Genomic DNA, 21599 nt, shown 5'->3' on the forward strand with positions numbered 1-21599 from the left:
GAGACAGAGGAAGCAACACTCATGAGCCAGGACCATAAAAGCTACAAAAATACAAGAAATAAATGAGATTACTCTGATTACTTAAAAGAAAGAAGAAAAAGAAAGAAAGAAAGAAAGAAAGAAAGAAAGAAAGAAAGAAAGAAAGAAAGAAAGAACATTCTAGAAGACAGGAAGAGCCAAAAGTCAGATGCAGGGATAATGCATATAAATGCATTTCCCAGACTGTGAAATACCTTTCAGAGGTTTAAGCTCCACTTTTTCTGGAACTTCAGGTTTTTCAGGAACTTTCTTCTTTGGAACAGCTTTAAAGAATATGATCTTAATTTTATTATTTGTATATTTAGACTAATCTGAAGCAAATTTTTAAATATGTGCTCTAAGAGTCAAAACCAAGCTTTTCTTACAACGAAATAGCATTAATAACAGCCAACAGCAGCCACCAAAGAACACACAAGACGCGCTTTAACCATGAAAACATTGCCTCTTTACCCTGACCTTGGGTTGTAAGTACAAGTCTGGTGGAGAAAGAAGATAATTTTTGTTCTTTGCAGGAGGAAGAAATATTCCTTTGAGTATAAATTTATATTAAGGGAAGTGTATTAAGTGTGCGTCTTCATGGACTATGAATCAACAGATGGGTAGTCTTAAAAGGCGCCCATTTTCTATGTCTGACTTAAAATACCAGAAGTTACCCCTACTGGTCAGGAGGAGTGAAGAGGGACAAGAATCATTAAAAGCAGTATTACTCTGGAATATCCTGGCTTTGTACACGTGTAGGTGAGTATGGGAAAAGTGCTCATCTAAGATTATATGTAGATTATTTTAGGTTGAGAAATCTCATGACACTACAAATAAGACAACACTGTATTACAATTAAAAGAATAATATGCTTTTGCCAGTTTACTTCAGTGTTTCAAGATGTTATTTTAAAAATTAAGTAATATTGCATCAGTTCAAAGAAATATCTAAATGCAAAAAGAATGAAGGGAAAGTTAACAATGAGAAGAGATGTTGGATATCAAATGTATTCATAATCACTCTTTCTGGCTACACCGAGGACCACTACAGAACACAAACTGGCTTTTATTAAGTTGTGAAAGAAAAAAAAAAAGTAAGGGAGCAGTGACTTTCTATCATTCATATGCTTTCCTTTGATGGTATATGAGCACATATCAGCTATCAATGCCATAAATATATTATTTAGAGTATGTTTTAAAGCGTGTGAAATTCTTTAAGAACAGAGTTTTAAATTTGTTACTGCAACGTTAAAAATTTCATGCAAAGTTTTCTTATACATCCCAAATGCACAAGATCTCAAAGATATGCATGGCAATCACACTTTGAAACGAGGAAATCCTTTCTCCGTAAGAAAGTTAGTTGGACAGCGCCTGCATCCAGATCGCCAGGATGAAGCTAACCATGATACACTTTCTGTCAGGCATGACCAGACAAAGCACCCAAAGGCAGCAGAAAACACAGGTCTCTATGCAATTCCCACAGCCTGATTGTGTTTGCAAGCACACACTTTTAAAAGTAATACATTTCTTGCAAGCACTATTTCTGATGACTGAATAGAAGTTTGAAGCAGGTTAATAAAATTTTGGTGTGGCGTTTTATACCTTTAAGTTGGAATATTTTCTCCTTCACATCTTCCTTAGGTGGAGCAGGAGGAGGTACTGCAGGCTTTGGTTTGAGTTTTGGTTTCTCAATAACCTTCTTTTCCGGTTCAGGTTCTTGAAAGAGTATTTCAGGAGTGTTAGTACATGTATATGTTAATTAGCAGGTGTGTACATAGTATATTCAGTAGAAATTTAAACATATATGAAATAAAAGCTTTTCTTTTTAAGTTCTTATTAGTGTCCAACATAAAACATAAAACAGTATCCCACATAAAACACAAAAACATCAACATTGTACACAGATGATGAGAAATACAGCAAAGGCACCAATAAAAACAAAGGAAGTATCCGTATATGCCACACTGACATGAGATCAACAGTACAAATGACAAGGATACATATGAATGAAATGCACACTTAAAAAAGAGCATCTTACATACAGATGCAAAGAGACTTACAGACAAACATAAAACATATATATGTATATGAAGATGAAGTCTATGATGATGAAGATAATCCAAGTAATTGAATACCTTGTATCGGTATTTCTTCTGGCTGTGGTTCAGGTTCAGGTTCTTCAGGCTCAATATACTTTTGAATTTCACGTTCTTTAAAGAATGTTGACAGAAGATATGAGGTTGTAAAGTTCTTCACAGAGACTCATACAAATTTCACACAGTTGCAAAGATTTTAGTCACAAAAACAAAAATATACAATTCGTACAGATTCACTTATATAGAAAAAGAGTTAAGGTTTCTATTACACTAAAACATTCTATTAACTACTTTATTTGTTGTATGTTGATAGCAAATGAGATGACTTAAAATTTGATATGGGGTTATTGTTTGAGAATCCAATGCAATTATTCCAGTTTTGCTTTGTAAACTATCTTTGGGAATTTACAATTACTGTCAAGAATAAGCAAATTCAAGATTATATTCAAAAGGAGTATAACTATTTGAAAAATGAAGCAAGCATATGCTGGAATGCTTCTGTATATAATTTTAAGAAAGAATGTCACCCTATGAATACACATACACACATATATACCTTCGACAGGGGGAGTCACTTTTCTACCAATGGTTATGGATGCTTTTTCTTCATATATTATTTCCTCAGGAGACTCTTCAACTTAAAAAACACAGTGTTATATTTTAGACTCAATTCACAAGGGAATCCTGTAACTGCTAAGTTACAACATATCATCTTAGTTAGACTCAATAACATATTCTTCAGATGACCCCAAGATATCAACTTCAGGACATAAGACAGACAACAGATAAATACATAAGACCCATCTACAACCAAAGCAAGATGAAGACAACTGTCATCTTTCCAAGATTTATAGAGCAGCCATGTACCTTGGACAGGTGGAGCTTCTGGCTCTTCAGGAATAGGAATGGACACTTTCTTTTCTGGGACGATTTCCTTGGGCACTTGAGGCACTTTAAAGACATTGATTTTTTTTTTTTTTACTATTAAGAATTTAGAAGATGTGCAAGATTCTGCAAACATCAGGCAAAGAATACAGGGGAAAGCACTTTATCTTATAAGAGACTGTGGGGGAATATGGCTTTTCTGGACATTCCAATTTTATACACGAGTCTTCTCAGCCTTCTTCATTTACTTCTCTTCCTCTGTGTACCCTTAAGTGTCAGTGTTCTCCACTGGTCTAACTCTGAAGCCTTTACAAATCAGCTCTACATTCTTTAAGCAGTCACTCCTGTACCCGCAACTCTTGTGCCTCTCATTTCTAGATCTACATCTCCAGCTCTCTTTCCTAAGCTCCAAATGCATATTTCCACCTTCAGTATTTGAAAAGTGAAAAATATATTCATTATCTTCTAATATTAGTTAGGGACCCAATGAACCTCATGGATATCTAGCTACAATCCTTACAATCATCTTGGGTTCCTCTATTTCCCTAATTATTTTGATAATAGACACCAATTAGATCTCCCATTTCTCTCACTCTTCTTCCATTTCTACCACCACCAATCTTGTCCAACTCTTAATGACCTTAATGAACTGCAGTGGCTCTTTACTATTATCACTGTCTTCCAGTAGCTGGAACTACTGCCAGTTATTTTTCTGAAGCCCAGCTCTTACTAATTGGTACACCTGCTTCAAAGCCTTTGAGGCTTCCTGTTGCCTGCAGAATAGAGGACACATCTCATAGGGACATTCAAAGAACTCCAAAATATGACTCTCAGCTTTATATCCAGTCTGTCTTTCAAGATACACCACAACCAATCCATCCTCAAATTGCACTAATTTATGTGACAGCCCTTGAACTTCCTATACTCTTCTACCTCTGTGTCTTTTGATAAAATCTTCCCTTTGCCTAGGGGTGCCTGGGTGGCTTAGTCGGTTAAGCGTCTGACTTTGGCTCAGGTCATGATCTCACGGTTCATGGGTTGGAGCCCTGCTGCAGGCTCTGTGCTGACAGCTCAGAGCCTGGAGCCTGTTTTGGATTCTGTGTCTCTCCCCCCCACCCCCCGCTCTCTCTCTCTGCCCCTCCCGTCCCATCTCAAAAATAAATAAACGTTAAAAATATTTTTTGAAATCTTCCCTTTGCCTAGAAAACCATTTGCTCAATGACTACAATGTAAAAATCCATCAAAACATAAAATGCTATTTCTTTCATACAGCTTTCCCTGATGCCTCTCTGCCTGAAGTTGATCTCCCTCGCTCTGTGCTTCTGTAACCCCTTATACTCTGTAGTTGTGGTCACTTCCTCTCTCGATAGGTGTTATTGCTGTGCTTTCTTCTCACTGCAGTTAAGGTGCTTGAAGACAGGATCAGATCTTATTTTCTTTTTTTCTAGTACACTGTTTTGTTAGTTATAAGACGTTCAACAAAATATGCTCGATTGAGCTGTTCTACACCTTCAATCAGTGGAGGTCTTTTTCTACCACATGGACCACGTCATAGCACCACTGAATCTCCTTATGTTTGTTTTCCTGCTTATCTGTCTCATTTTTTCTCTTTGCCCTTATTACTTTCCCCTTTTTACCTGGGAAAAGTGGTTTTGCAAAAACATCGGTATGTTTTGCTCTGGGCACTATTACTAAAATGCTCAGATGTGATTCAGAGAAATAGATATTGTTTCTTCACGGTAGGTACCTTTTTCTGGCAGGACTTCTGGTTTTTTGGTAACAGGTACAGGTTCCTTCTTTACTGGAACAAGTTTCTTGGGCACCTCAGGCACTTTGAAGATATTAGTTTTATTTGTAAAAAGATTTTTGAAAACATTTTACATGTTAAGAATAAAGAATCTATAGTTAATGCAACGACATTAAAATTACTGAACAAAATCAGGACATTCTTGTCCTTAGTTATGCAACAAGGACAGATATCAAATTACTTTATAAAAATAATATCAATGATGACATGAATACCTTTAGCTGCTGGTATTTCTGGCTTCTTAACAGTTGGAACTTTCTTCACTGGGACAACTTTCTTTGCCATCTCAGGTACTTTAAAGATATTAGTAGCATTTAATAATATAAAATTTCAAGATGCAATATGTACACATTAATTTGATGAGTCTGTCCAACACACCAACATTTAGATAACAGTTACACACAGAATACAACACAATACGTAATAAAGAAAGAGTGTCACATTTAGACAGCACACAGAAAAGAAGCAAATATTGATTTCTTTTACTATAAGTACCTTTAGGAGGTGGAGCTTCTGGTTTCTTGATAACAGGAACTTTCTTCTCTGGAACAACCTTCTTTGGTTCTTCAGGCACTTGAAGGATAATAATTTCTTTTAGAGTCAAATGATTACAATGAAAGGCTTAACGTTAATGAATGAATGAAGAAGATCACACCTATTCCTTTGGTAGGCATATTGTAAAATTCTATAGCTTTTGGTGTGCAAATGACTTCCGGTTTTGCCAGTGAAGTCAAATTTCAAATAAGAAGATAGAAGACTGGAATTTTATCTTAAAGAAGATATACAATCGATATAAAAATCAAAGGATGTATTTTCTTAGTACAGGATCCTGCCTTGTACCTGTTGGTGGTGGTGCTTCTGGTTCCTCCTCTTCCACAACAGGAACTGGTTCCTCCTCTTCCACAACAGGAACTGGCTCTTCCTCTTCCACAACAGGAACTGGCTCTTCCTCTTCAGGAGCAATTTCCTCAGGTTCTTCATAGACTTAAAAAATATAGTTAATTTTAATTCCATGCGTGGAACAATATTCTAAAATGCACAAGACACTGAACATAAGAACTAGTAACCTTGATTTCTTTCCATGTTTCAATTAATATCTTCTCTTATTTTTGTGAAGATGAAATCTATCTCATTTGCACTGACTTCTGTTTCTATTATCTGAATGTTTGAAAAAGCCCTTTTGGTATTTAATGTCATTTATAGTCACAGTTCTGTCCTCCTTTCTGTGCATACGAGAGAAATTTTCATATAGCTTATGATGCCTATGATGCCCTATGTAGATGTTTCTGATTGATAACCCAAATCAGAGCTAATTAAGAATAATTAAGACAAATAACTAAAGGATAGAAAATGACCAAGAGATACTAGATTAGAAAAAAAGGAACAAGGCTTAAATTAGCAATTGTCATGAGCGGCAAGCTCATTAATGGTCTTATGTGTACCTTCTGGAGGAGGAGACTCTACTCTCTCAGGAACAGGAATGGCTGGTTCCTCTTCTAAGACAGGTTTCTTTGGTACCTCTGGCACTTTAAAGATATTAGTTAATTTTACTTCTAGGTAGTTGAGAAGTACAGTACATGGAATTTATACCACCTCTAGTTCATATCTAGGTCAAATAACCCAGAGACAAATCCAAGGACAAAATTTACAAGGCCAGTAATTTGTTCTGAGATCCACACAAAGCAGGGAGGAAAAGAGTGGCCTATTAAGATTAACAAAAACTCTTCCAATGCTCAGAATAGATGCGTCAATTCTTTTTTTTTAAACAATGGTGTTATTTAAGAACATTTAAACCCTAAAAACCCAGAATGGCAGGTTTGTAATTATGAATATTAGTTTTGACAAACAACAGGGTTTACTATAATAAGTGACTTTTAAAACAAAGAGCAAGTGTTTTCTGCAGAGTCTCATTAGTGACATGTACCTTTGGGTGGTGGGACTTCCGGCTTCTTGGGAACAGCAACTTTCTTTTCTGGAACAACTTCTTTTGGAACTTCGGGCACTTTAAAGATATTAGTATTTTAACATTAGGAAAAGTCGCTAGTAAACATTCATCACGTTTACATAGAACAAAATACTTTTTAAGAGTTCGAGGTTTTTATTCTCCATCAAATGGTAGACATGTACCTTTGGCAGGTGGGACTTCTGGTTTTTTGGGAACCACTAGAGGCACCTTCTTTTCAGGAACAACTTCCTTGGGTACCTTGGGCACTTTAAAAGATATTAGTCATTTTTAGCTCATAGTTTCAATGACATATGGAAACCATTAACTATAGCAGTGGAACCCAACACTTTAAAGACAGACATTTTTCTGTAGGAGGTTAGTGGCAGTGAGAAATACCTTTCACTGGTGGTGGTTCAGGTTTTTTGGCAACGACAGCAGGTGGTTTCTTTTCTGGGACAGGTTTCTTGGGTGGCACTGTCACTAAAGATATTAGAATTTATTTTTTAGACTCAGTGAAGATAGATGAGAAATGAGACAAAAGCTCAAAATGTCCAGCATCTTCAGGGCGAGAGGGGTGGAAAATTGGCTAAGGCAATCTAGCTGGCCAAGTACCTTTTGGGGGAGCAGCAGGCTCTGGCTCTTCCACAACTTCAGCTGGAGGCTCTTCCAGGGCAATTTCCTCAGGCTCCTCGTACACTTTAAAGACACAAGCTCACTTTAATGCAAGAATTGACTAAAGCATATGAATTGTTTTACAAAAAGATTTTTACAACACTAAGAAAACAGTGTTCTTTAAAAAATACATATATACATATATACACACACACACATACACGTGTGTATATATTTATATATATAGGTTTTGACAGTTTGATTATTACCTGCAGGAGGCAGACTTTCTGGTTTTGGAGGAATAACTTCAGGCACCTTCTTTTCCGGAACAACTGCCTTCGGCACCTCGGGTACTTTAAAGATATTAGTATTTTCATGATTAGACAGAGTAGAGGCAAGTGGACAGTATCAAACACAGTGGCATGGGGGTGACTACCTTTGGCTGGTGGGACTTCAGGCTTTTTAGGAGGTGCTACAGCCACTTTCTTTTCAGGGACAACTTCTTTGGGAGCCTCGGGCACTTAAAAGATATTAGCAAAATTACATTTAGTTGTTATGAAGACCATTGGAACAAGATATTTTCAAGAGCAGAAGAGTGGTGTCTTTATAAGCCCAAGGTTGGTGACAAGTACCTTTAACGGGTGGTGGGACTTCGGGCTTTTTAGGAGGCGCCACAGCCACTTTCTTTTCAGGGACAACTTCTTTGGGAGCCTCGGGCACTTAAAAGATATTAGCAAAATTACATTTAGTTGTTTATGAAGACATTGGAACAAGATATTTTCAAGAGCAGAAGAGTGGTGTCTTTATAAGCCTAAGATCGGTGACAAGTACCTTTAACGGGTGGTGGGACTTCAGGCTTTTTAGGAGGCGCCACAGCCACTTTCTTTTCAGGGACAACTTCTTTGGGAGCCTCGGGCACTTAAAAGATATTAGTAAAATTACATTTAGTTGTTTGTGAAGACCATTGGAACAAGATATTTTCAAGAGCAGAAGAGTGGTGTCTTTATAAGCCTAAGATCGGTGACAAGTACCTTTAACAGGTGGTGGGACTTCAGGCTTTTTAGGAGGCGCCACAACCACTTTCTTTTCAGGGACAACTTCTTTGGGAGCCTCGGGCACTTAAAAGATATTAGCAAAATTTCACTTAGGAGTTATGAAGACCAATGGAACAAGATATTTTCAAGAGCAGAAGAGTGGTGTCTTTATAAGCTCAAGGTTGGTGACAAGTACCTTTAACAGGTGGTGGGACTTCGGGCTTTTCAGGAGGCACCACAACCACTTTCTTTTCAGGGACAACTTCTTTGGGAGCCTCGGGCACTTAAAAGATATTAGCAAAATTACATTTAGTTGTTATGAAGACCATTGGAACAAGATATTTTCAAGAGCAGAAGAGTGGTGTCTTTATAAGCCCAAGGTTGGTGACAAGTACCTTTAACGGGTGGTGGGACTTCGGGCTTTTTAGGAGGCGCCACAGCTACTTTCTTTTCAGGGACAACTTCTTTGGGAGCCTCGGGCACTTAATAGATATTAGCAAAATTACAATTAGTTGTTATGAAGACCATTGGAACAGGATATTTTCAAGAGCAGAAGAGTGATGCCTAAGGTCGGTGACAAATACCTTTAACAGGTGGTGGGACTTCAGGCTTTTTAGGAGGCACCACTGGTGCTTTCTTTTCAGGGACAATTTCCTGAGGAACTTCAGGCACTTAAAAGATATTAGTAAAATTACATTTAGTTGTTTGTGAAGACCATTGGAACAAGATATTTTCAAGAGCAGAAGAGTGGTGTCTTTATAAGCCTAAGGTTGGTGACAAGTACCTTTAACAGGTGATGGGACTTCAGCCTTTTTAGGAGGCACTACTGGTGCTTTCTTTTCAGGAACAATTTCTTGAGGAACTTCACGCACTTAGAAGATATTAGTAAAATTACAATTAGGAGTTATGAAGACCACTGGAATAAGGTATTTTTAAGAGCGGAAGAGTTGGTCTTTTTAAGCCTAAGGTTGGTGACAAATACCTTTAACAGGTGGGATTTCGGGCTTTTTAGGAGGCGCCACAGCCACTTTCTTTTCAGGGACAACTTCTTTGGGAGCCTCGGGCACTTAAAAGATATTAGCAAAATTACATTTAGTTGTTTATGAAGACCATTGGAACAAGATATTTTCAAGAGCAGAAGAGTGGTGTCTTTATAAGCCCAAGGTTGGTGACAAGTACCTTTAACGGGTGGTGGGACTTCGGGCTTTTTAGGAGGCGCCACAGCCACTTTCTTTTCAGGGACAACTTCTTTGGGAGCCTCGGGCACTTAAGAGATATTAGTAAAAATTACCCTTAGGAGTTATGAGACTGCTAAAACAAAATATTTTCAAAAGCAGAAGGGTTATATCTTCTGAAGTCTAAGGTGAGTGACAAGTACCTGGAACAGGTGCAACTTCCAGCTTTTTAGGAGGCACCACTGGTGCTTTCTTTTCAGGGACAACTTCTTGAAGAGCTTCAGGCACTTAAAAGATATTAGTAGTTTTACATTTAGATTAATGAAGACAGTGGACTAAAAATATTTCCAAGAGTAGGACAGGTATTTCTTCTGTAGATAAGGATAGGAGTGAAAAATACCTGAAACCGGTGGGGCTTCTGGTTTTTTGGGTGGTACTCTGGGGAATTTCTGTTCTGGAACAACTTCTTGAGGAACTTCAGGCACTTGAAAGATATTAGTAGTATTAAACGAGTAGTTAATGATGAGCTATAGGCTAAAATTATTCTCAAGAGTAGAAGAGATATTTCTTCTTCCAAATAAAGTCAGGGCTAATATGTGCCTGTGACAGGTGGGGCGTCTGGTATTTTGGGTGGTGCCCTGGGAATTATCTTTTCTGGGACAACTTCTTGAGCAACTTCAGGAACTTAAAAGATATTAGAATGTTTAGAATTTATGAATGATGAAGGCCTATATTACAATGATTGTGAAGAGTACAAGACAATAGTTTTTCTTCTTAACAGGGCAGTGGGAATAAATACCTTTAGCAGGTGGGGCTTCTGGCTTTTTGGGTACAACCACAGATATTTTCTTTTCAGGTAAAACTTCTTTAGGAGCTTCGAGAGCTTTGAAGATATTAGTATCTTTTAGTAAGAGATTATAAAAGTGGAATACCGACAACACATTTATCCAAAGACAATTCATGGACTGGCAGACATGTCTATACACACTTTTCCCAGCCCCCTGGAACAGGTGACCAACAACATGGAAGGATAAATACCTTTAGCAGGTGGAGCTTCTGGCTTTTTAGGAGGAGCCACAGGTACTTTCTTCTCAGGGATGACTTTCTTTGGCGGCACCTCAGGCACTTCAAAGATATTGGTAATTTGTGTTTAGAAAAGATGAAAAAAATTGGTGACTGTACCATGTAATTATACACTAAGATATTTTGGTTAACTCCTGACTTTATTTTCCTTAGAATTATGTCACCTTTATGCTGTGGTATTTACATATATAATTTTCTAGCAAAAATTATAGTTGTTTTCTTTTCCTAGTATGTATAGCTTTGACATTACCTGCAGGGGGTGGACTTTCCGGTTTGGGAGGAATAACTTCAGGCACCTTCTTTTCCGGAACAGCTGCCTTTGGCACCTCGGGTACTTTAAAGATATTAGTATTTTCATGATTAGACAGAGTAGAGAAAAAAATGGACAGTATCAAATACAGTGGCATGGGGGTGACTACCTTTGGCTGGTGGGACTTCAGGCTTTTTAGGAGGTGCTACAGCCACTTTCTTTTCAGGAACAACTTCTTTGGGAGCCTCGGGCACTTAAAAAAATATTAGCAAAATTACAATTAGTTGTTATGAAGACCATTGGAACAAGATATTTTCAAGAGCAAAAGAGTGATATGTCTTTATAAGCCTAAGATTGGTGACAAGTACCTTTAACAGGTGGTGGGACTTCGGGCTTTTTAGGAGGCGCCACAACCACTTTCTTTTCAGGGACAACTTCTTTGGGAGCCTCGGGCACTTAAAAGATATTAGCAAAATTTCACTTAGGAGTTATGAAGACCAATGGAAAAAGATATTTTCAAGAGCAGAAGAGTGGTGTCTTTACAAGCCTAAGGCCAGTGACAAATACCTGTGACAGGTGGGACTTCGGGCTTTTTAGGAGGCACCACTGGTGCTTTCTTTTCAGGGACAATTTCTTGAGGAACTTCGGGCACTTAAAAGATATTAGTAAAATTACATGTAAGCATTGTGAGACCGCTAGAACAAAATATTTCCAAGAACAGAAGAGTTGTATCTTTTTAAACCTAAGGTTAGTGACAACTACCTTTAACAGATGGGACTTTGGGCTTTTTAGGAGGCGCCACAGCCATTTTCTTTTCAGGGACAACTTCTTTGGGAGCCTCTGGTACTTTGAAGATATTAGTAAATTTACATGTGAGTCACAAGAATCAACATAGACAAAGAACTTTCAAGTCCAGTAAGGTGGTTCTTTCCATTGCCCTCCCTACCCCACCTTAGAGAGTGGTTTAGAATGTACCTTTGACAGGTACGACTTCAGGCTTTTGGGGAGGATACACTTTCTTTTCTGGGACAACTTCTTTGGGAGCCTCTGGCACTTTAAAGATATTAATATTTTTACATTTAGGAGTTATAAGAATCAGGACAAACAGGAAACACATTTACATAGGAAAAGACATTTTCCCAAAATTCTAAGCTTCTAGCAACATATACCTTCATCACGAAGAACTTCAGGCTTTTTGTGAGGAACCACATATGTTTTCTCTTCAGCGACAATTTCTTGGGGAGCTTCCCGTACTTTAAGAAATTAGTATTTTAATATTTAGTGTTATGAAGATCACTAGGAACAGCAAAATATTTTCAAGATTATAAGAGCTATTTCTTCTTCAGCTTGAGGGCATGGTAATTTGTACCTTTAACTGAAGGAGGTTCTCTTTTTTTGGAAGGGACTCTCTTTGCAGGAACAGCTTCTTGAGGAGCTTCAGGCACTTTAAAGATATTAGTATTTCACATTTAAAGATTTAAAATTGTTAGTGAAAACAGTAACCACAATAAGTTAGCAAATGTAGTTTTCTAGAAGTCTTTTCTTTGCCTGTCCATTCTTGAGAAGAGGCCTTCCCTAGCACCTGGCATAGTTCCTGTGACACTGTGGACCCTCCTCACTAAGTATTTGTTGAATGAATACTCCTAGTAGAAGAGGTTTCTGTTTTAATAGGAACACCTGCAAATATTTGCTTCTGAGAGGGAACTTTGGGCGCAGCTTCAGATGCTTGAAAGATATTTGTATTTTTATGTTTATGTGTTATGAAGGACATTAGAAAAACATGGTTTTAGGAGCTGAGGACATATCATCTCTTCTTCAGAATCTGTTCACAGGTATCACATACCTTTTACAGGCAGAGATTCTGGCTCTTTAGGAACATCTTCAGATACTTGCATCTCAGGAGCAACTTCTTCCATAGCTTCTGGTGCTTTGAAGATATTAGTATCATACTTAGAGGTTAAGGGATCAGTGAAGACACTAGTTAACTGACATTAGACATGAACTGAACCAAAGTGATATTTCTGGTTACATGGGTGCTTCTTTTAAAAGGTGGATGAGATATAAAGTTTTGAAGAAAGGAATCAAGTCTTAATTGTCTTTGTTCATTATTTCCCAGCTCCCTACCACCATTTACACCATTGACATTTATGAAATGAATGAAGGCAGGAATGATAGAATGAATGATACCTTTACTGGAAGGTGTTTCAATTTCACGGGGAGCAGCCTTGGGTGTTTTCTTTACAGGGACAGGTTCTTGAAGTGATTCAGCCACTTTAAAGATATTAATGCATCATACTTTAGAGTGATGAAGAGTTTTATTCCTAACTCAACCTACAGGAACACCCCAGACTGGGGGCCCTCCCTGCTCCCCACATTGGATTTTTTAACGATGGTAAGAATACATACTTATTAGGAGCTGTTTTCTTGGTCACCTCAGGTACTGTCAATGTTAGTAATTTAATTTCTTGGAATGGTAGATGTATAGAAAATTAGATCATGGAAAATTAGCTTCAAGTGAGAAAAATTGATTTTGTATAACTAATGATGTACATTTATATATTAATTTGAGGAGAACAAAACAGTTTCTTTCTTATCTGGATTGGCCTCATTTTGTACCCCTACTTTAGGCACTTTAGAAAGGTGTTTGTTTTTCAAGCATGGGAGACAGGAGAATGACCTAAAGATCTAGACTGAAAAAATCAGGTCAAAGTGTTCAGATATTCTTTAAAGTACAGAATATCATGGATATTGTAAAGAAATTGTTATGCTGGATGTCTTAAAACTTTCTCATATTTTGATTTATTTAAAACACTCAAAATGGAAAAATGTAGAACTCTTTAAAAATAAAAGACAATGAGAGGAGCAACTAAGTATTCAGTACAGAATTCCAACTTTAACTAGTTTTAACTGCCTTGGTTTTAGAAGGCTCTGAAGTGGAGAGGGTATTACAGAAAGAACTGCTGCTCAAAGTCATTGAACTTCATATTTTATTGTCTTTAAGTCACGGTTTTTCAAAAATATTTCTGTATTTAAGTCTTATGGGAAAATAATTATTTCAAATTGATATGCCTATTTTTAGTAGTAAGTTTATTTTAATAGAAAAGCAACTCTATTAAGCAGTTGTATTCTGCAATTTCAACCCCATGGAGAGCTGAATTGCTGATTTATAGTCTACAGCCAAACACCTCTGTCATTTGATGGCACAGATGTCTGCTTTAAAGGGGGAGCTAAACCAATTCAATCTAGTTTCAGGGATATAAATATTTTAAGTGGTCTTGTGTAGATTTTTTCTAGCTATTCTGATTTTTTTCTTTTTTGGGAAACAATAATAGTATTAGTAATCCTATTGAAGAATCTATCTGGGTCTCATATAACATTATATGTATTCATATACTCCCTGAAGGCCTCAGAGGTTAAACTTTATAATCCACATATCTTCCATTTAGATAAGTTAAAGATCTTTCCTCCTCTATTTTCTCTTGAATAACTCCTGGGAACATGTGTATACCCAGTCGAGCTTCTGCTTCGGGGGCTCCCACTTCTCTGAAATGGTAGCATTTGGAGCTTTCAAGATATAAGTATATTTGCATGGGTTAAGTACAACTACAATCATGAGATATGAACGTTGACTTTCTTCTGGCTTGTACCTTTTGGTGGTGGTGATTTTCTTCTTTTAGCAACAGGAGCTTGCCGCTCTGGAAGACCTTCCTTGGAGACTTCCAACTCTTTAAAGATATTAGTATTTTTTAGTTGAGAAAAAGGCAAAGACATGAAGACACAACATATTAAGAAAGTTACATGTGTTAACAGATATTATAACTTTATGTTAGAAATTTAATTTTTGTTCTAATTGTTTATCCTTGTACATTGTATGAGTGGGACTCTTTTGGGCGGCGGGGGGAGGCAAGTCATATAAAGTTCCTTGTCTTGGGTACATTGGATGCCCTAAAGATATTAGTATTTTAGCGTTAGAGGTTCTGAGAACCTACACAAAACACTAAACATATCTTTCAGACTGAAGAAGAAAGATTTTCTTATTTAGATTTTCATAACTAAGAATTATACCTTGAGTTGGAGGATGCTCTGGAATTTGGGGAACAGCCTCAGGTAACTCCACCTCCAGAAAAACTTCTCTGGTTATATCAGGCTCTTTAAAGATATTAGTAGGTTTACACTTAGAAGTTGTAAAAACAGTAAATTATATAACACACAATTTTTGAGTCTTGAATCCAAAGTTATTCATCCAAGTTCAAGGTTGTTGAAATGTACCTTTAGTTGCTGGTGTTTCTCTCTTTTTAGGAATAGTCACATATATTTTGTCCTCTGGAACAACTTTCTTGGGTGGCTCAGGCACTTAAAAGATATGAGTATAGTTATATTTATAAACAGTGAAGGAAAAGATTCAGCTTTTAATATGAGCTAAAAAATAAATTTTCTTCAGACCAGATCATTGGTGTTATATACCTTTTGCTACTTTGGTTTTTGTCTTTTGAGGACGAGTCACAAGTACTTTTTCTTCTGAGGTGGATTCTTCAGACACTTCATAAACTTTAAAGATATTAGTATTTATACAATTAAGGGAATTTCAAGTCAATGACAAACAGTATTAAGAAAACATAATACATAATACACGCTCATCACCCAAGTTACCAGTAGTACATAGACACAAACTAATGACAATAACACATTGGCTAATTTCCAGTTTTATCATATAGAACCCTCATTTATGATGATGATAAAATTGAGGAATTCCCTGGTCAGGGGCTATATAATTCTACTTTGCAGAAAGTTATTGGTAAAACTGTCCTGTTGCTCCTGGTTTTGTTCATAAAGAACAGGGTTGATATTGAGTTGCACATTAAGAATTCTCTTATGTTATATTTGGGCTACTGGAAATTCATATAAGTCCTTTCCTTTTCCAGAAACCTAGTTGGCTATAATCTCAAACCACATCTGGCTTATGGCTGTGTAGTTTAATAACCACTTAGGGATTGGAAACAGAAAAGAAAAAGAAAAATAATTAAATCTTTGGAAATAAGGCAAATGAAGAAAATAAAAGATTTCTCCAGCTTTTAGAAAGGAAGACTGGCTGATGACAATAATGAAACTCAAGCACAGAAAAGGTATTCAAAGAAGGGAGTCATCATATATTTTTATCCCAACCTAGTATTAAAGACAAAAAAAAATGGGTTTAAGCAGGGAATTTTTAGATTAAACTAAATGAAAGAATATCAGAACTATTGGCATTTTTTGGATTGAAATAAATGGAAGAGTATCTTGACTCCTAGCAATTTTACTATTCATATTATTGAATAGTATTCTATTCAGAGTATTTTATTATTCATATTTTACTCCTCAAATTATTTAATCATAATTTTGCATAAGACCAAAAAAAAAATGGCTTGAGAATCCTTTTGATGTTGTAATGGCCTTATAAATCTATGGTTTGATTGGAGCAGTATTGCCAAAATATTTCTAATGATGGCTGGGAAGAGTAGAAAAATAATAATGGGGCATTTTGAATCTATAAAGTCCAATTAAAATATTATTATGAAGTTAAAGTAAGTTACTTCATGGCCTGAGAAAATAAAATGCTTTTGAGCTGAAGATATTAGTACACAGAGCAGAACGAGACAAGACAGTGACAAATACAACAAGGCAAATGGCTTTTCTAAAATTGGGCAACGTTACAGGTAAAGGACTATTTTTTTTAAATTGGTGAGGAGATATACCTTGTCTGAGCAAGTAAACTTTCAAATGATTTAATTTTGGCCAAATATTTTTTGGCATGTTAGGCTTTTATAAGGTATTAGTATATTTATTTTTAAAAGCTGTGAAGACAAACACAACTGAAACCAAAGAGAAGCACCGATTTTTCTACACTCACTGTACATCGTTGTGTCTTCAGAAAGAACTGTAGCTGGTTTTTCTTCGTGAATACTTTTCTTAGGAACCTCAGGAACTTTAAAGATATTAGTATGTTAATTGTGATAAATAACAAATATGCAAAGAATATAAGAAGCCAAATACAAGAATTTAACATCACACACATTCATTTTAAACTATGAATAACTAAACAAAGAATCATTTCATGTTGTGATTAGTATCAGTGTATACCTTTAGCTGGTGGAACTTCAGGCTTTCTAGGAACAGCTTCATGAACTTTTTCTTCTGGAACAATTTTCTTGGGTACTTCAGGTGCTTTAAAGATATTTGTTTATTTTATTTTTAAAAATATCATAATTGGGTCTAAAATATCAAGATAAAGAGGGGGATCTAACAAGAACACCAAGAATTCCAAAATCGTAAGCCAACTAAATACACAGTGCATCTCTCTAGATTGCCTTGTTGATGTGTTCTTGATTTGTCATATTAAAAATACTTTGCCCTTGGGGTATAGCATCATTTTCTGTTGTTATTTGGAATGTTTGTTTCCAGAGCTTCCTGACAATAGTTCCAAAATAAATTATTTTTGAAAAGAAGTTGAGGGGGTCAATATCACTTAATTATCGCTTAAGAAGAGGATCAAACAAAAACAATAACAATGTTTAGGCATATGCCTTCGTTTCCAGAAGGTCATCACAAAGGGAAGACTATGTTTTAGAACATAAACTGCAGTTTACATAATTCAGCTATATTGTGGCATTGAGGGGAGAATGATCTCTCTTTCTCTCTGCTCCACAGTAAGTGAATAAAAGGGGGTTTTATATTAGTGGTGCAATCAGCAAAGGCAGGTACCTTTAGCTGGTGGAAATTTGGGCTCTTCAGGAACACGTACTTTTTCTTCTACCACAATTTTCTTGGGCACTTCAGGTACTTTAAAGATAGCAGTAATAGTTTCTTTTACTTTTAAACATTCATAAAGATTTGTAACAAGCAGAACATAAGAAAAACATAAGCACAAAACATGACATAGTCACAATATAAAACAGTTTCACTTTATCACATACATTACAGTACTTAAAATGAGTTGAATTTTGATAACAAACATGACAACAGAGATCCAGAAGAATTTCCCATGTTAGAATCCGTTAAGACTTTGACAAGAAAAATTAACAAGACACTGTCAGCTGGTGCTACTTCTGCTTGTCTTGATGGAATAATCGATACTTTCTCTTAAATGATAATGTTCTTAAATGATTCAGGGACTTTAAAGATAGAAATATATATTATTTTTCAGGTGTTTTTTTTTTTATTTCTGTTGTAAAACTCAAGAGGTTTACAAGAATGAACAAAGCAGGGACATTAAACACACGGTCACTATGTATTTATTATCACTAAGTTATTAAAACTAATGATTAATAGGAAAGCATGGATTTATCAAAAGGCATATTAGTGAATATACAATTCAATAGTACCAAAGAAGGAAACCTGGGTTTACTATCTGGTTGATAAGGATATTTGCTTTGTTTTTTTTAGGTATAACAACAGTGGCTTTCTCTTTTGGTAGAACTTCCTTTGGACCCTCAACCATTTTAAAGATAATAATTTGTCTTAGAAATTCCAAAAACACAAGACACAGAAGAAAAACATCAAGAACACAAACTTATAATGCAATCAAGGTGCTACTGTACATATAATTAGGTAAGTAGTTTTTCACCAATGAAATACCTTTAGCTGGTGGCTCTTTTCGAGGAACAACTTTAGTGGGTGGTTTTTTTGGAGGAACGATTTTCTCAGATATCTCAGGCCCTTCAAAGATATTAGTGTTTTGATTTAGAATGAGTTCTTAAAGTATTAGGGAGTGCTACTAATAAAGTTAGTCCAATGAGGGCTCATAAATGCTTTATCTATTTTTTTTGAATTTGCATCACACCTCCAAAAGAGATGTGGCTTTGCTAGACTTCATCTATATTGTAGATTTTCTATGTATACTAAGCACACATGCACACCATACACATATTCCTTCACATTACACATATTTTAATTCATTCAAGATCTGGAGTGGTATTGAAGAGAATTTATTTGTATCATGGTTTCTCCTCAAAAAATATAAGAATGGGTGGTGTTACCAATGCTTCATTTACTTCCTTAATGTTATTTCTCTAATGAAAATATCATAAAATGGCAGAAGCTTTTGATAAGCAGTGATCAGTTTGTGAACAGTTGACTCATGATAACAAAGCAATGGTTGTATTGCCTCACATGTAAATTCTTCAGTGAACTGAGGAGCTCCTTTTTCACTCAACTGATAACCTTGGTCAGATATTTTGGTACCTGTAACAATCATTCTTATGTTTGTAAGAATTTTGTACAAAGAATTTTGTTTGCAACAGTCATTCTTAGCTAGATTCAAAAAAGAATCTACAAATTCATATAGTGAGCTCCTTAGATAAGTAGATATCAAATACTATTATTTTGCCTGCTAAATTATATTCTGTGTGGTTAATCTCTACTCCATATTAAACTTTGTATCAAATAGTTGAAGCTCATGCTTAAAGCATTCAATGATTTTAACTTGGAAAGTAAGTGGGTTTCTAGTGTTCCAAACTGAACATGAAATGCACTTAGAAAGAAAGTGAGTTAGAGCAAGATATAACAATTTGTAGTATCTACAGAATTCTCCTATACCTTTAGGTGGAGCTTTGGGTTTTTCATATACTTCCACTTCTTCAGCCTCTAAAACTTCTATTACTCTATGGACCTCTTCAGCTTTGTGTACTTCTTCGATTCTGGGTTGTTCTACTTTAACGAATTCTTCTACTTCATGGAATTCTTCTTCTTCAAAATATTCTTGAACTTCATGGAACTCTTCTTCCTCAAGATATTCTACTGGTGTCTCCACTACTTCTAATTCTGTTCTTTCTTTTACTACTTCCTCTTTGTGGAAGGCAACTGATATTTTTTCTTCAAGGACAGTCCTCCCTGAAAGAGCATCTAGTTTAAGAAATTTGTCTTTTTTTTAAAAAACACAAGAGAAATGAAAATGTAAATTCAAAATACAGAATAAAAACAACTGAAATAAAAAAAAAAAAAAAGCTTTCATGCAACAATAAGTGAAGATCAAAGATCTTTCCGAAAATACCTTTAGCTGGGGGAATAGCTTCTTTTTTAGGCACAGGGACTCTCTTTTCTGCAACTTTCTTTTCTGGGACTTTCTTTTGTACTTCAGGCACTTTAAAGATATAGTTTTAATATTTAGGACTGTTAAGAGCAAATTTTCATAGACAAAAGACATCAAAACAGTCAAGACACAGAGACATAATACATAAGAATCTTTTTTTGAATTAAAAAAAAAATCTATTCTTTTTAAGTAGGTTTCATGCCCAGCGTGGGGCTTGAACTCATGACCCCCAAGATCAAGAGTGGATTGAAACAGCCAGGCACCCCAAACATAAAAATCTTAATGAGAATACATTAGCAGGAAGTTTAGGTTTATAAGAGAATATGTACCTTTGGCTGGAGGTGGCTCTTTTTTCTGAACAGGAACAGGTACTTTCTCCTCAGGAACCTTCTTTGGCACTTTAAAGATATTAGGCATTTCGGTTAGCTGACAATACTCAATAATAAACAAGAAATAAAAACAGCAAAAACAACATCTTTAATAATCAAAGTTTAAGAAGACACTCCGTACTACTGGCTACCAGTTTTATAGGCAATAAAGTTATCTTTCCAAATCCCTTATTTGTGCTAACCAAACCTTAGAGGACGTGTCCACAAGAATCTGTGCTGGTTTGTTTATTTATTTATTTATTTATTTATTTATTTATTTTTTAATAGCAGGGGTTACCAATATTGGGCCTATTTTTAATGTGACAAAGACTTCTACAATTTTTAATTTGACAAAGACTTTTTTGAAGTGATTACCATAATAGAGTACTTAAGCCTTGACACAGGTGCCCTTTCTGCTGATAGTATTACATCTGCTGGCGATGCCTACTGTGATAGGGACAGTGTAAGCTCATTGACTAAGAGCACTCCTGAAGCATTAACTTTATTAGGAAGCAATGAGAAGTAGACATTTTGCAGTAAACTTGAGTGCTTAGGCAAAATATTAGAAAGGACATAAGGCTCTTTAAAATAGTTATTATCCAAGCATTAGGACAGATTTTTTTCCCCTATAAAATAAGATTGTATACGTACTTATGGTAACATGACAAAACTCTATGTAATGGAATAAGATTTATGAATGGAATGTGGGGAAGAAGAACCTATTGTTATGTATAAAAGTATAAAGAAATGTACTAATTAACATTAAAATTCTCAGTTACAATGAGAAACTTCTGGAATAATATATACACACATAACCATCCATTAACATTCCAAAAAGGCTAAAGATATGGAGTGGGTTACAGTTTTATTGATCCTTAATCAATTTCATAAGTTTGCTATTTAAAGAAAGCAGTCAGAAAAGAAATTTCTGTTTTTTAAAAGAACATAATTGGAATTTAAAGATGTTATTAATTGAGATTTGCTATACCTTTGGCTGGCTCCACTTTTTTAGGAACAGGAGTAGGTGCTTCAGGTACTACTTTCTTAACCACTTCAGGCACTTGAAAGGTATTAGATAGACATTTTGAAAAATGACACGCAATGAATGGAACAACATCCACATATGCAAAAAATAGCAAAAAAAGCATTGACTCATTTTTAAAAGATATTAGCAACCTAAATGGTAATTATATATATGGAGTAGCGACTCTAAAGGTGAGAAAGCTATTATTTCTTAATCCTATTAGCAAACATAATATCAGT

At 35.7% G+C, this 21599-nt stretch overlaps 1 protein-coding gene across 3 annotated transcripts in view; it reads right to left on the bottom strand.

The window, feature by feature from the left end:
- Window positions 1–21599, bottom strand: part of TTN (titin) — a 276655-nt gene that overhangs the window by 120371 nt on the left and 134685 nt on the right. The window contains exons 151-191 of one of the 3 annotated variants that reach the window (XM_045480369.1): window positions 21325–21396; window positions 20298–20366; window positions 19930–20019; window positions 19476–19769; window positions 18516–18596; window positions 17643–17720; window positions 17022–17105; window positions 16792–16866; window positions 15369–15452; window positions 15174–15257; window positions 14970–15053; window positions 11472–11555; window positions 11273–11359; window positions 11074–11157; window positions 10905–10988; window positions 10610–10696; window positions 9576–9662; window positions 9379–9462; window positions 9181–9267; window positions 8981–9067; window positions 8792–8878; window positions 8593–8679; window positions 8394–8480; window positions 8194–8280; window positions 7995–8081; window positions 7799–7882; window positions 7632–7715; window positions 7363–7446; window positions 7147–7230; window positions 6933–7016; window positions 6730–6807; window positions 6248–6331; window positions 5646–5789; window positions 5301–5378; window positions 5021–5098; window positions 4746–4829; window positions 2981–3064; window positions 2670–2750; window positions 2153–2227; window positions 1620–1733; window positions 234–302 (exon numbers count right to left, since the gene is read on the bottom strand). The exons of the other annotated variants lie outside the window; for them this stretch is intronic. Of the exons in view, the coding sequence (XP_045336325.1) occupies window positions 234–302; window positions 1620–1733; window positions 2153–2227; window positions 2670–2750; window positions 2981–3064; window positions 4746–4829; window positions 5021–5098; window positions 5301–5378; window positions 5646–5789; window positions 6248–6331; window positions 6730–6807; window positions 6933–7016; window positions 7147–7230; window positions 7363–7446; window positions 7632–7715; window positions 7799–7882; window positions 7995–8081; window positions 8194–8280; window positions 8394–8480; window positions 8593–8679; window positions 8792–8878; window positions 8981–9067; window positions 9181–9267; window positions 9379–9462; window positions 9576–9662; window positions 10610–10696; window positions 10905–10988; window positions 11074–11157; window positions 11273–11359; window positions 11472–11555; window positions 14970–15053; window positions 15174–15257; window positions 15369–15452; window positions 16792–16866; window positions 17022–17105; window positions 17643–17720; window positions 18516–18596; window positions 19476–19769; window positions 19930–20019; window positions 20298–20366; window positions 21325–21396 (3690 nt within the window). The remainder of the gene's footprint in view (window positions 1–233; window positions 303–1619; window positions 1734–2152; window positions 2228–2669; window positions 2751–2980; window positions 3065–4745; window positions 4830–5020; window positions 5099–5300; window positions 5379–5645; window positions 5790–6247; window positions 6332–6729; window positions 6808–6932; window positions 7017–7146; window positions 7231–7362; window positions 7447–7631; window positions 7716–7798; window positions 7883–7994; window positions 8082–8193; window positions 8281–8393; window positions 8481–8592; window positions 8680–8791; window positions 8879–8980; window positions 9068–9180; window positions 9268–9378; window positions 9463–9575; window positions 9663–10609; window positions 10697–10904; window positions 10989–11073; window positions 11158–11272; window positions 11360–11471; window positions 11556–14969; window positions 15054–15173; window positions 15258–15368; window positions 15453–16791; window positions 16867–17021; window positions 17106–17642; window positions 17721–18515; window positions 18597–19475; window positions 19770–19929; window positions 20020–20297; window positions 20367–21324; window positions 21397–21599) is intronic. 3 annotated transcript variants of the gene reach the window in all.

The sequence above is a fragment of the Leopardus geoffroyi genome, chromosome C1 (assembly GCF_018350155.1).
Source record: "Leopardus geoffroyi isolate Oge1 chromosome C1, O.geoffroyi_Oge1_pat1.0, whole genome shotgun sequence".
In the NCBI taxonomy this organism is placed as follows: Eukaryota; Metazoa; Chordata; class Mammalia; order Carnivora; family Felidae; genus Leopardus; species Leopardus geoffroyi.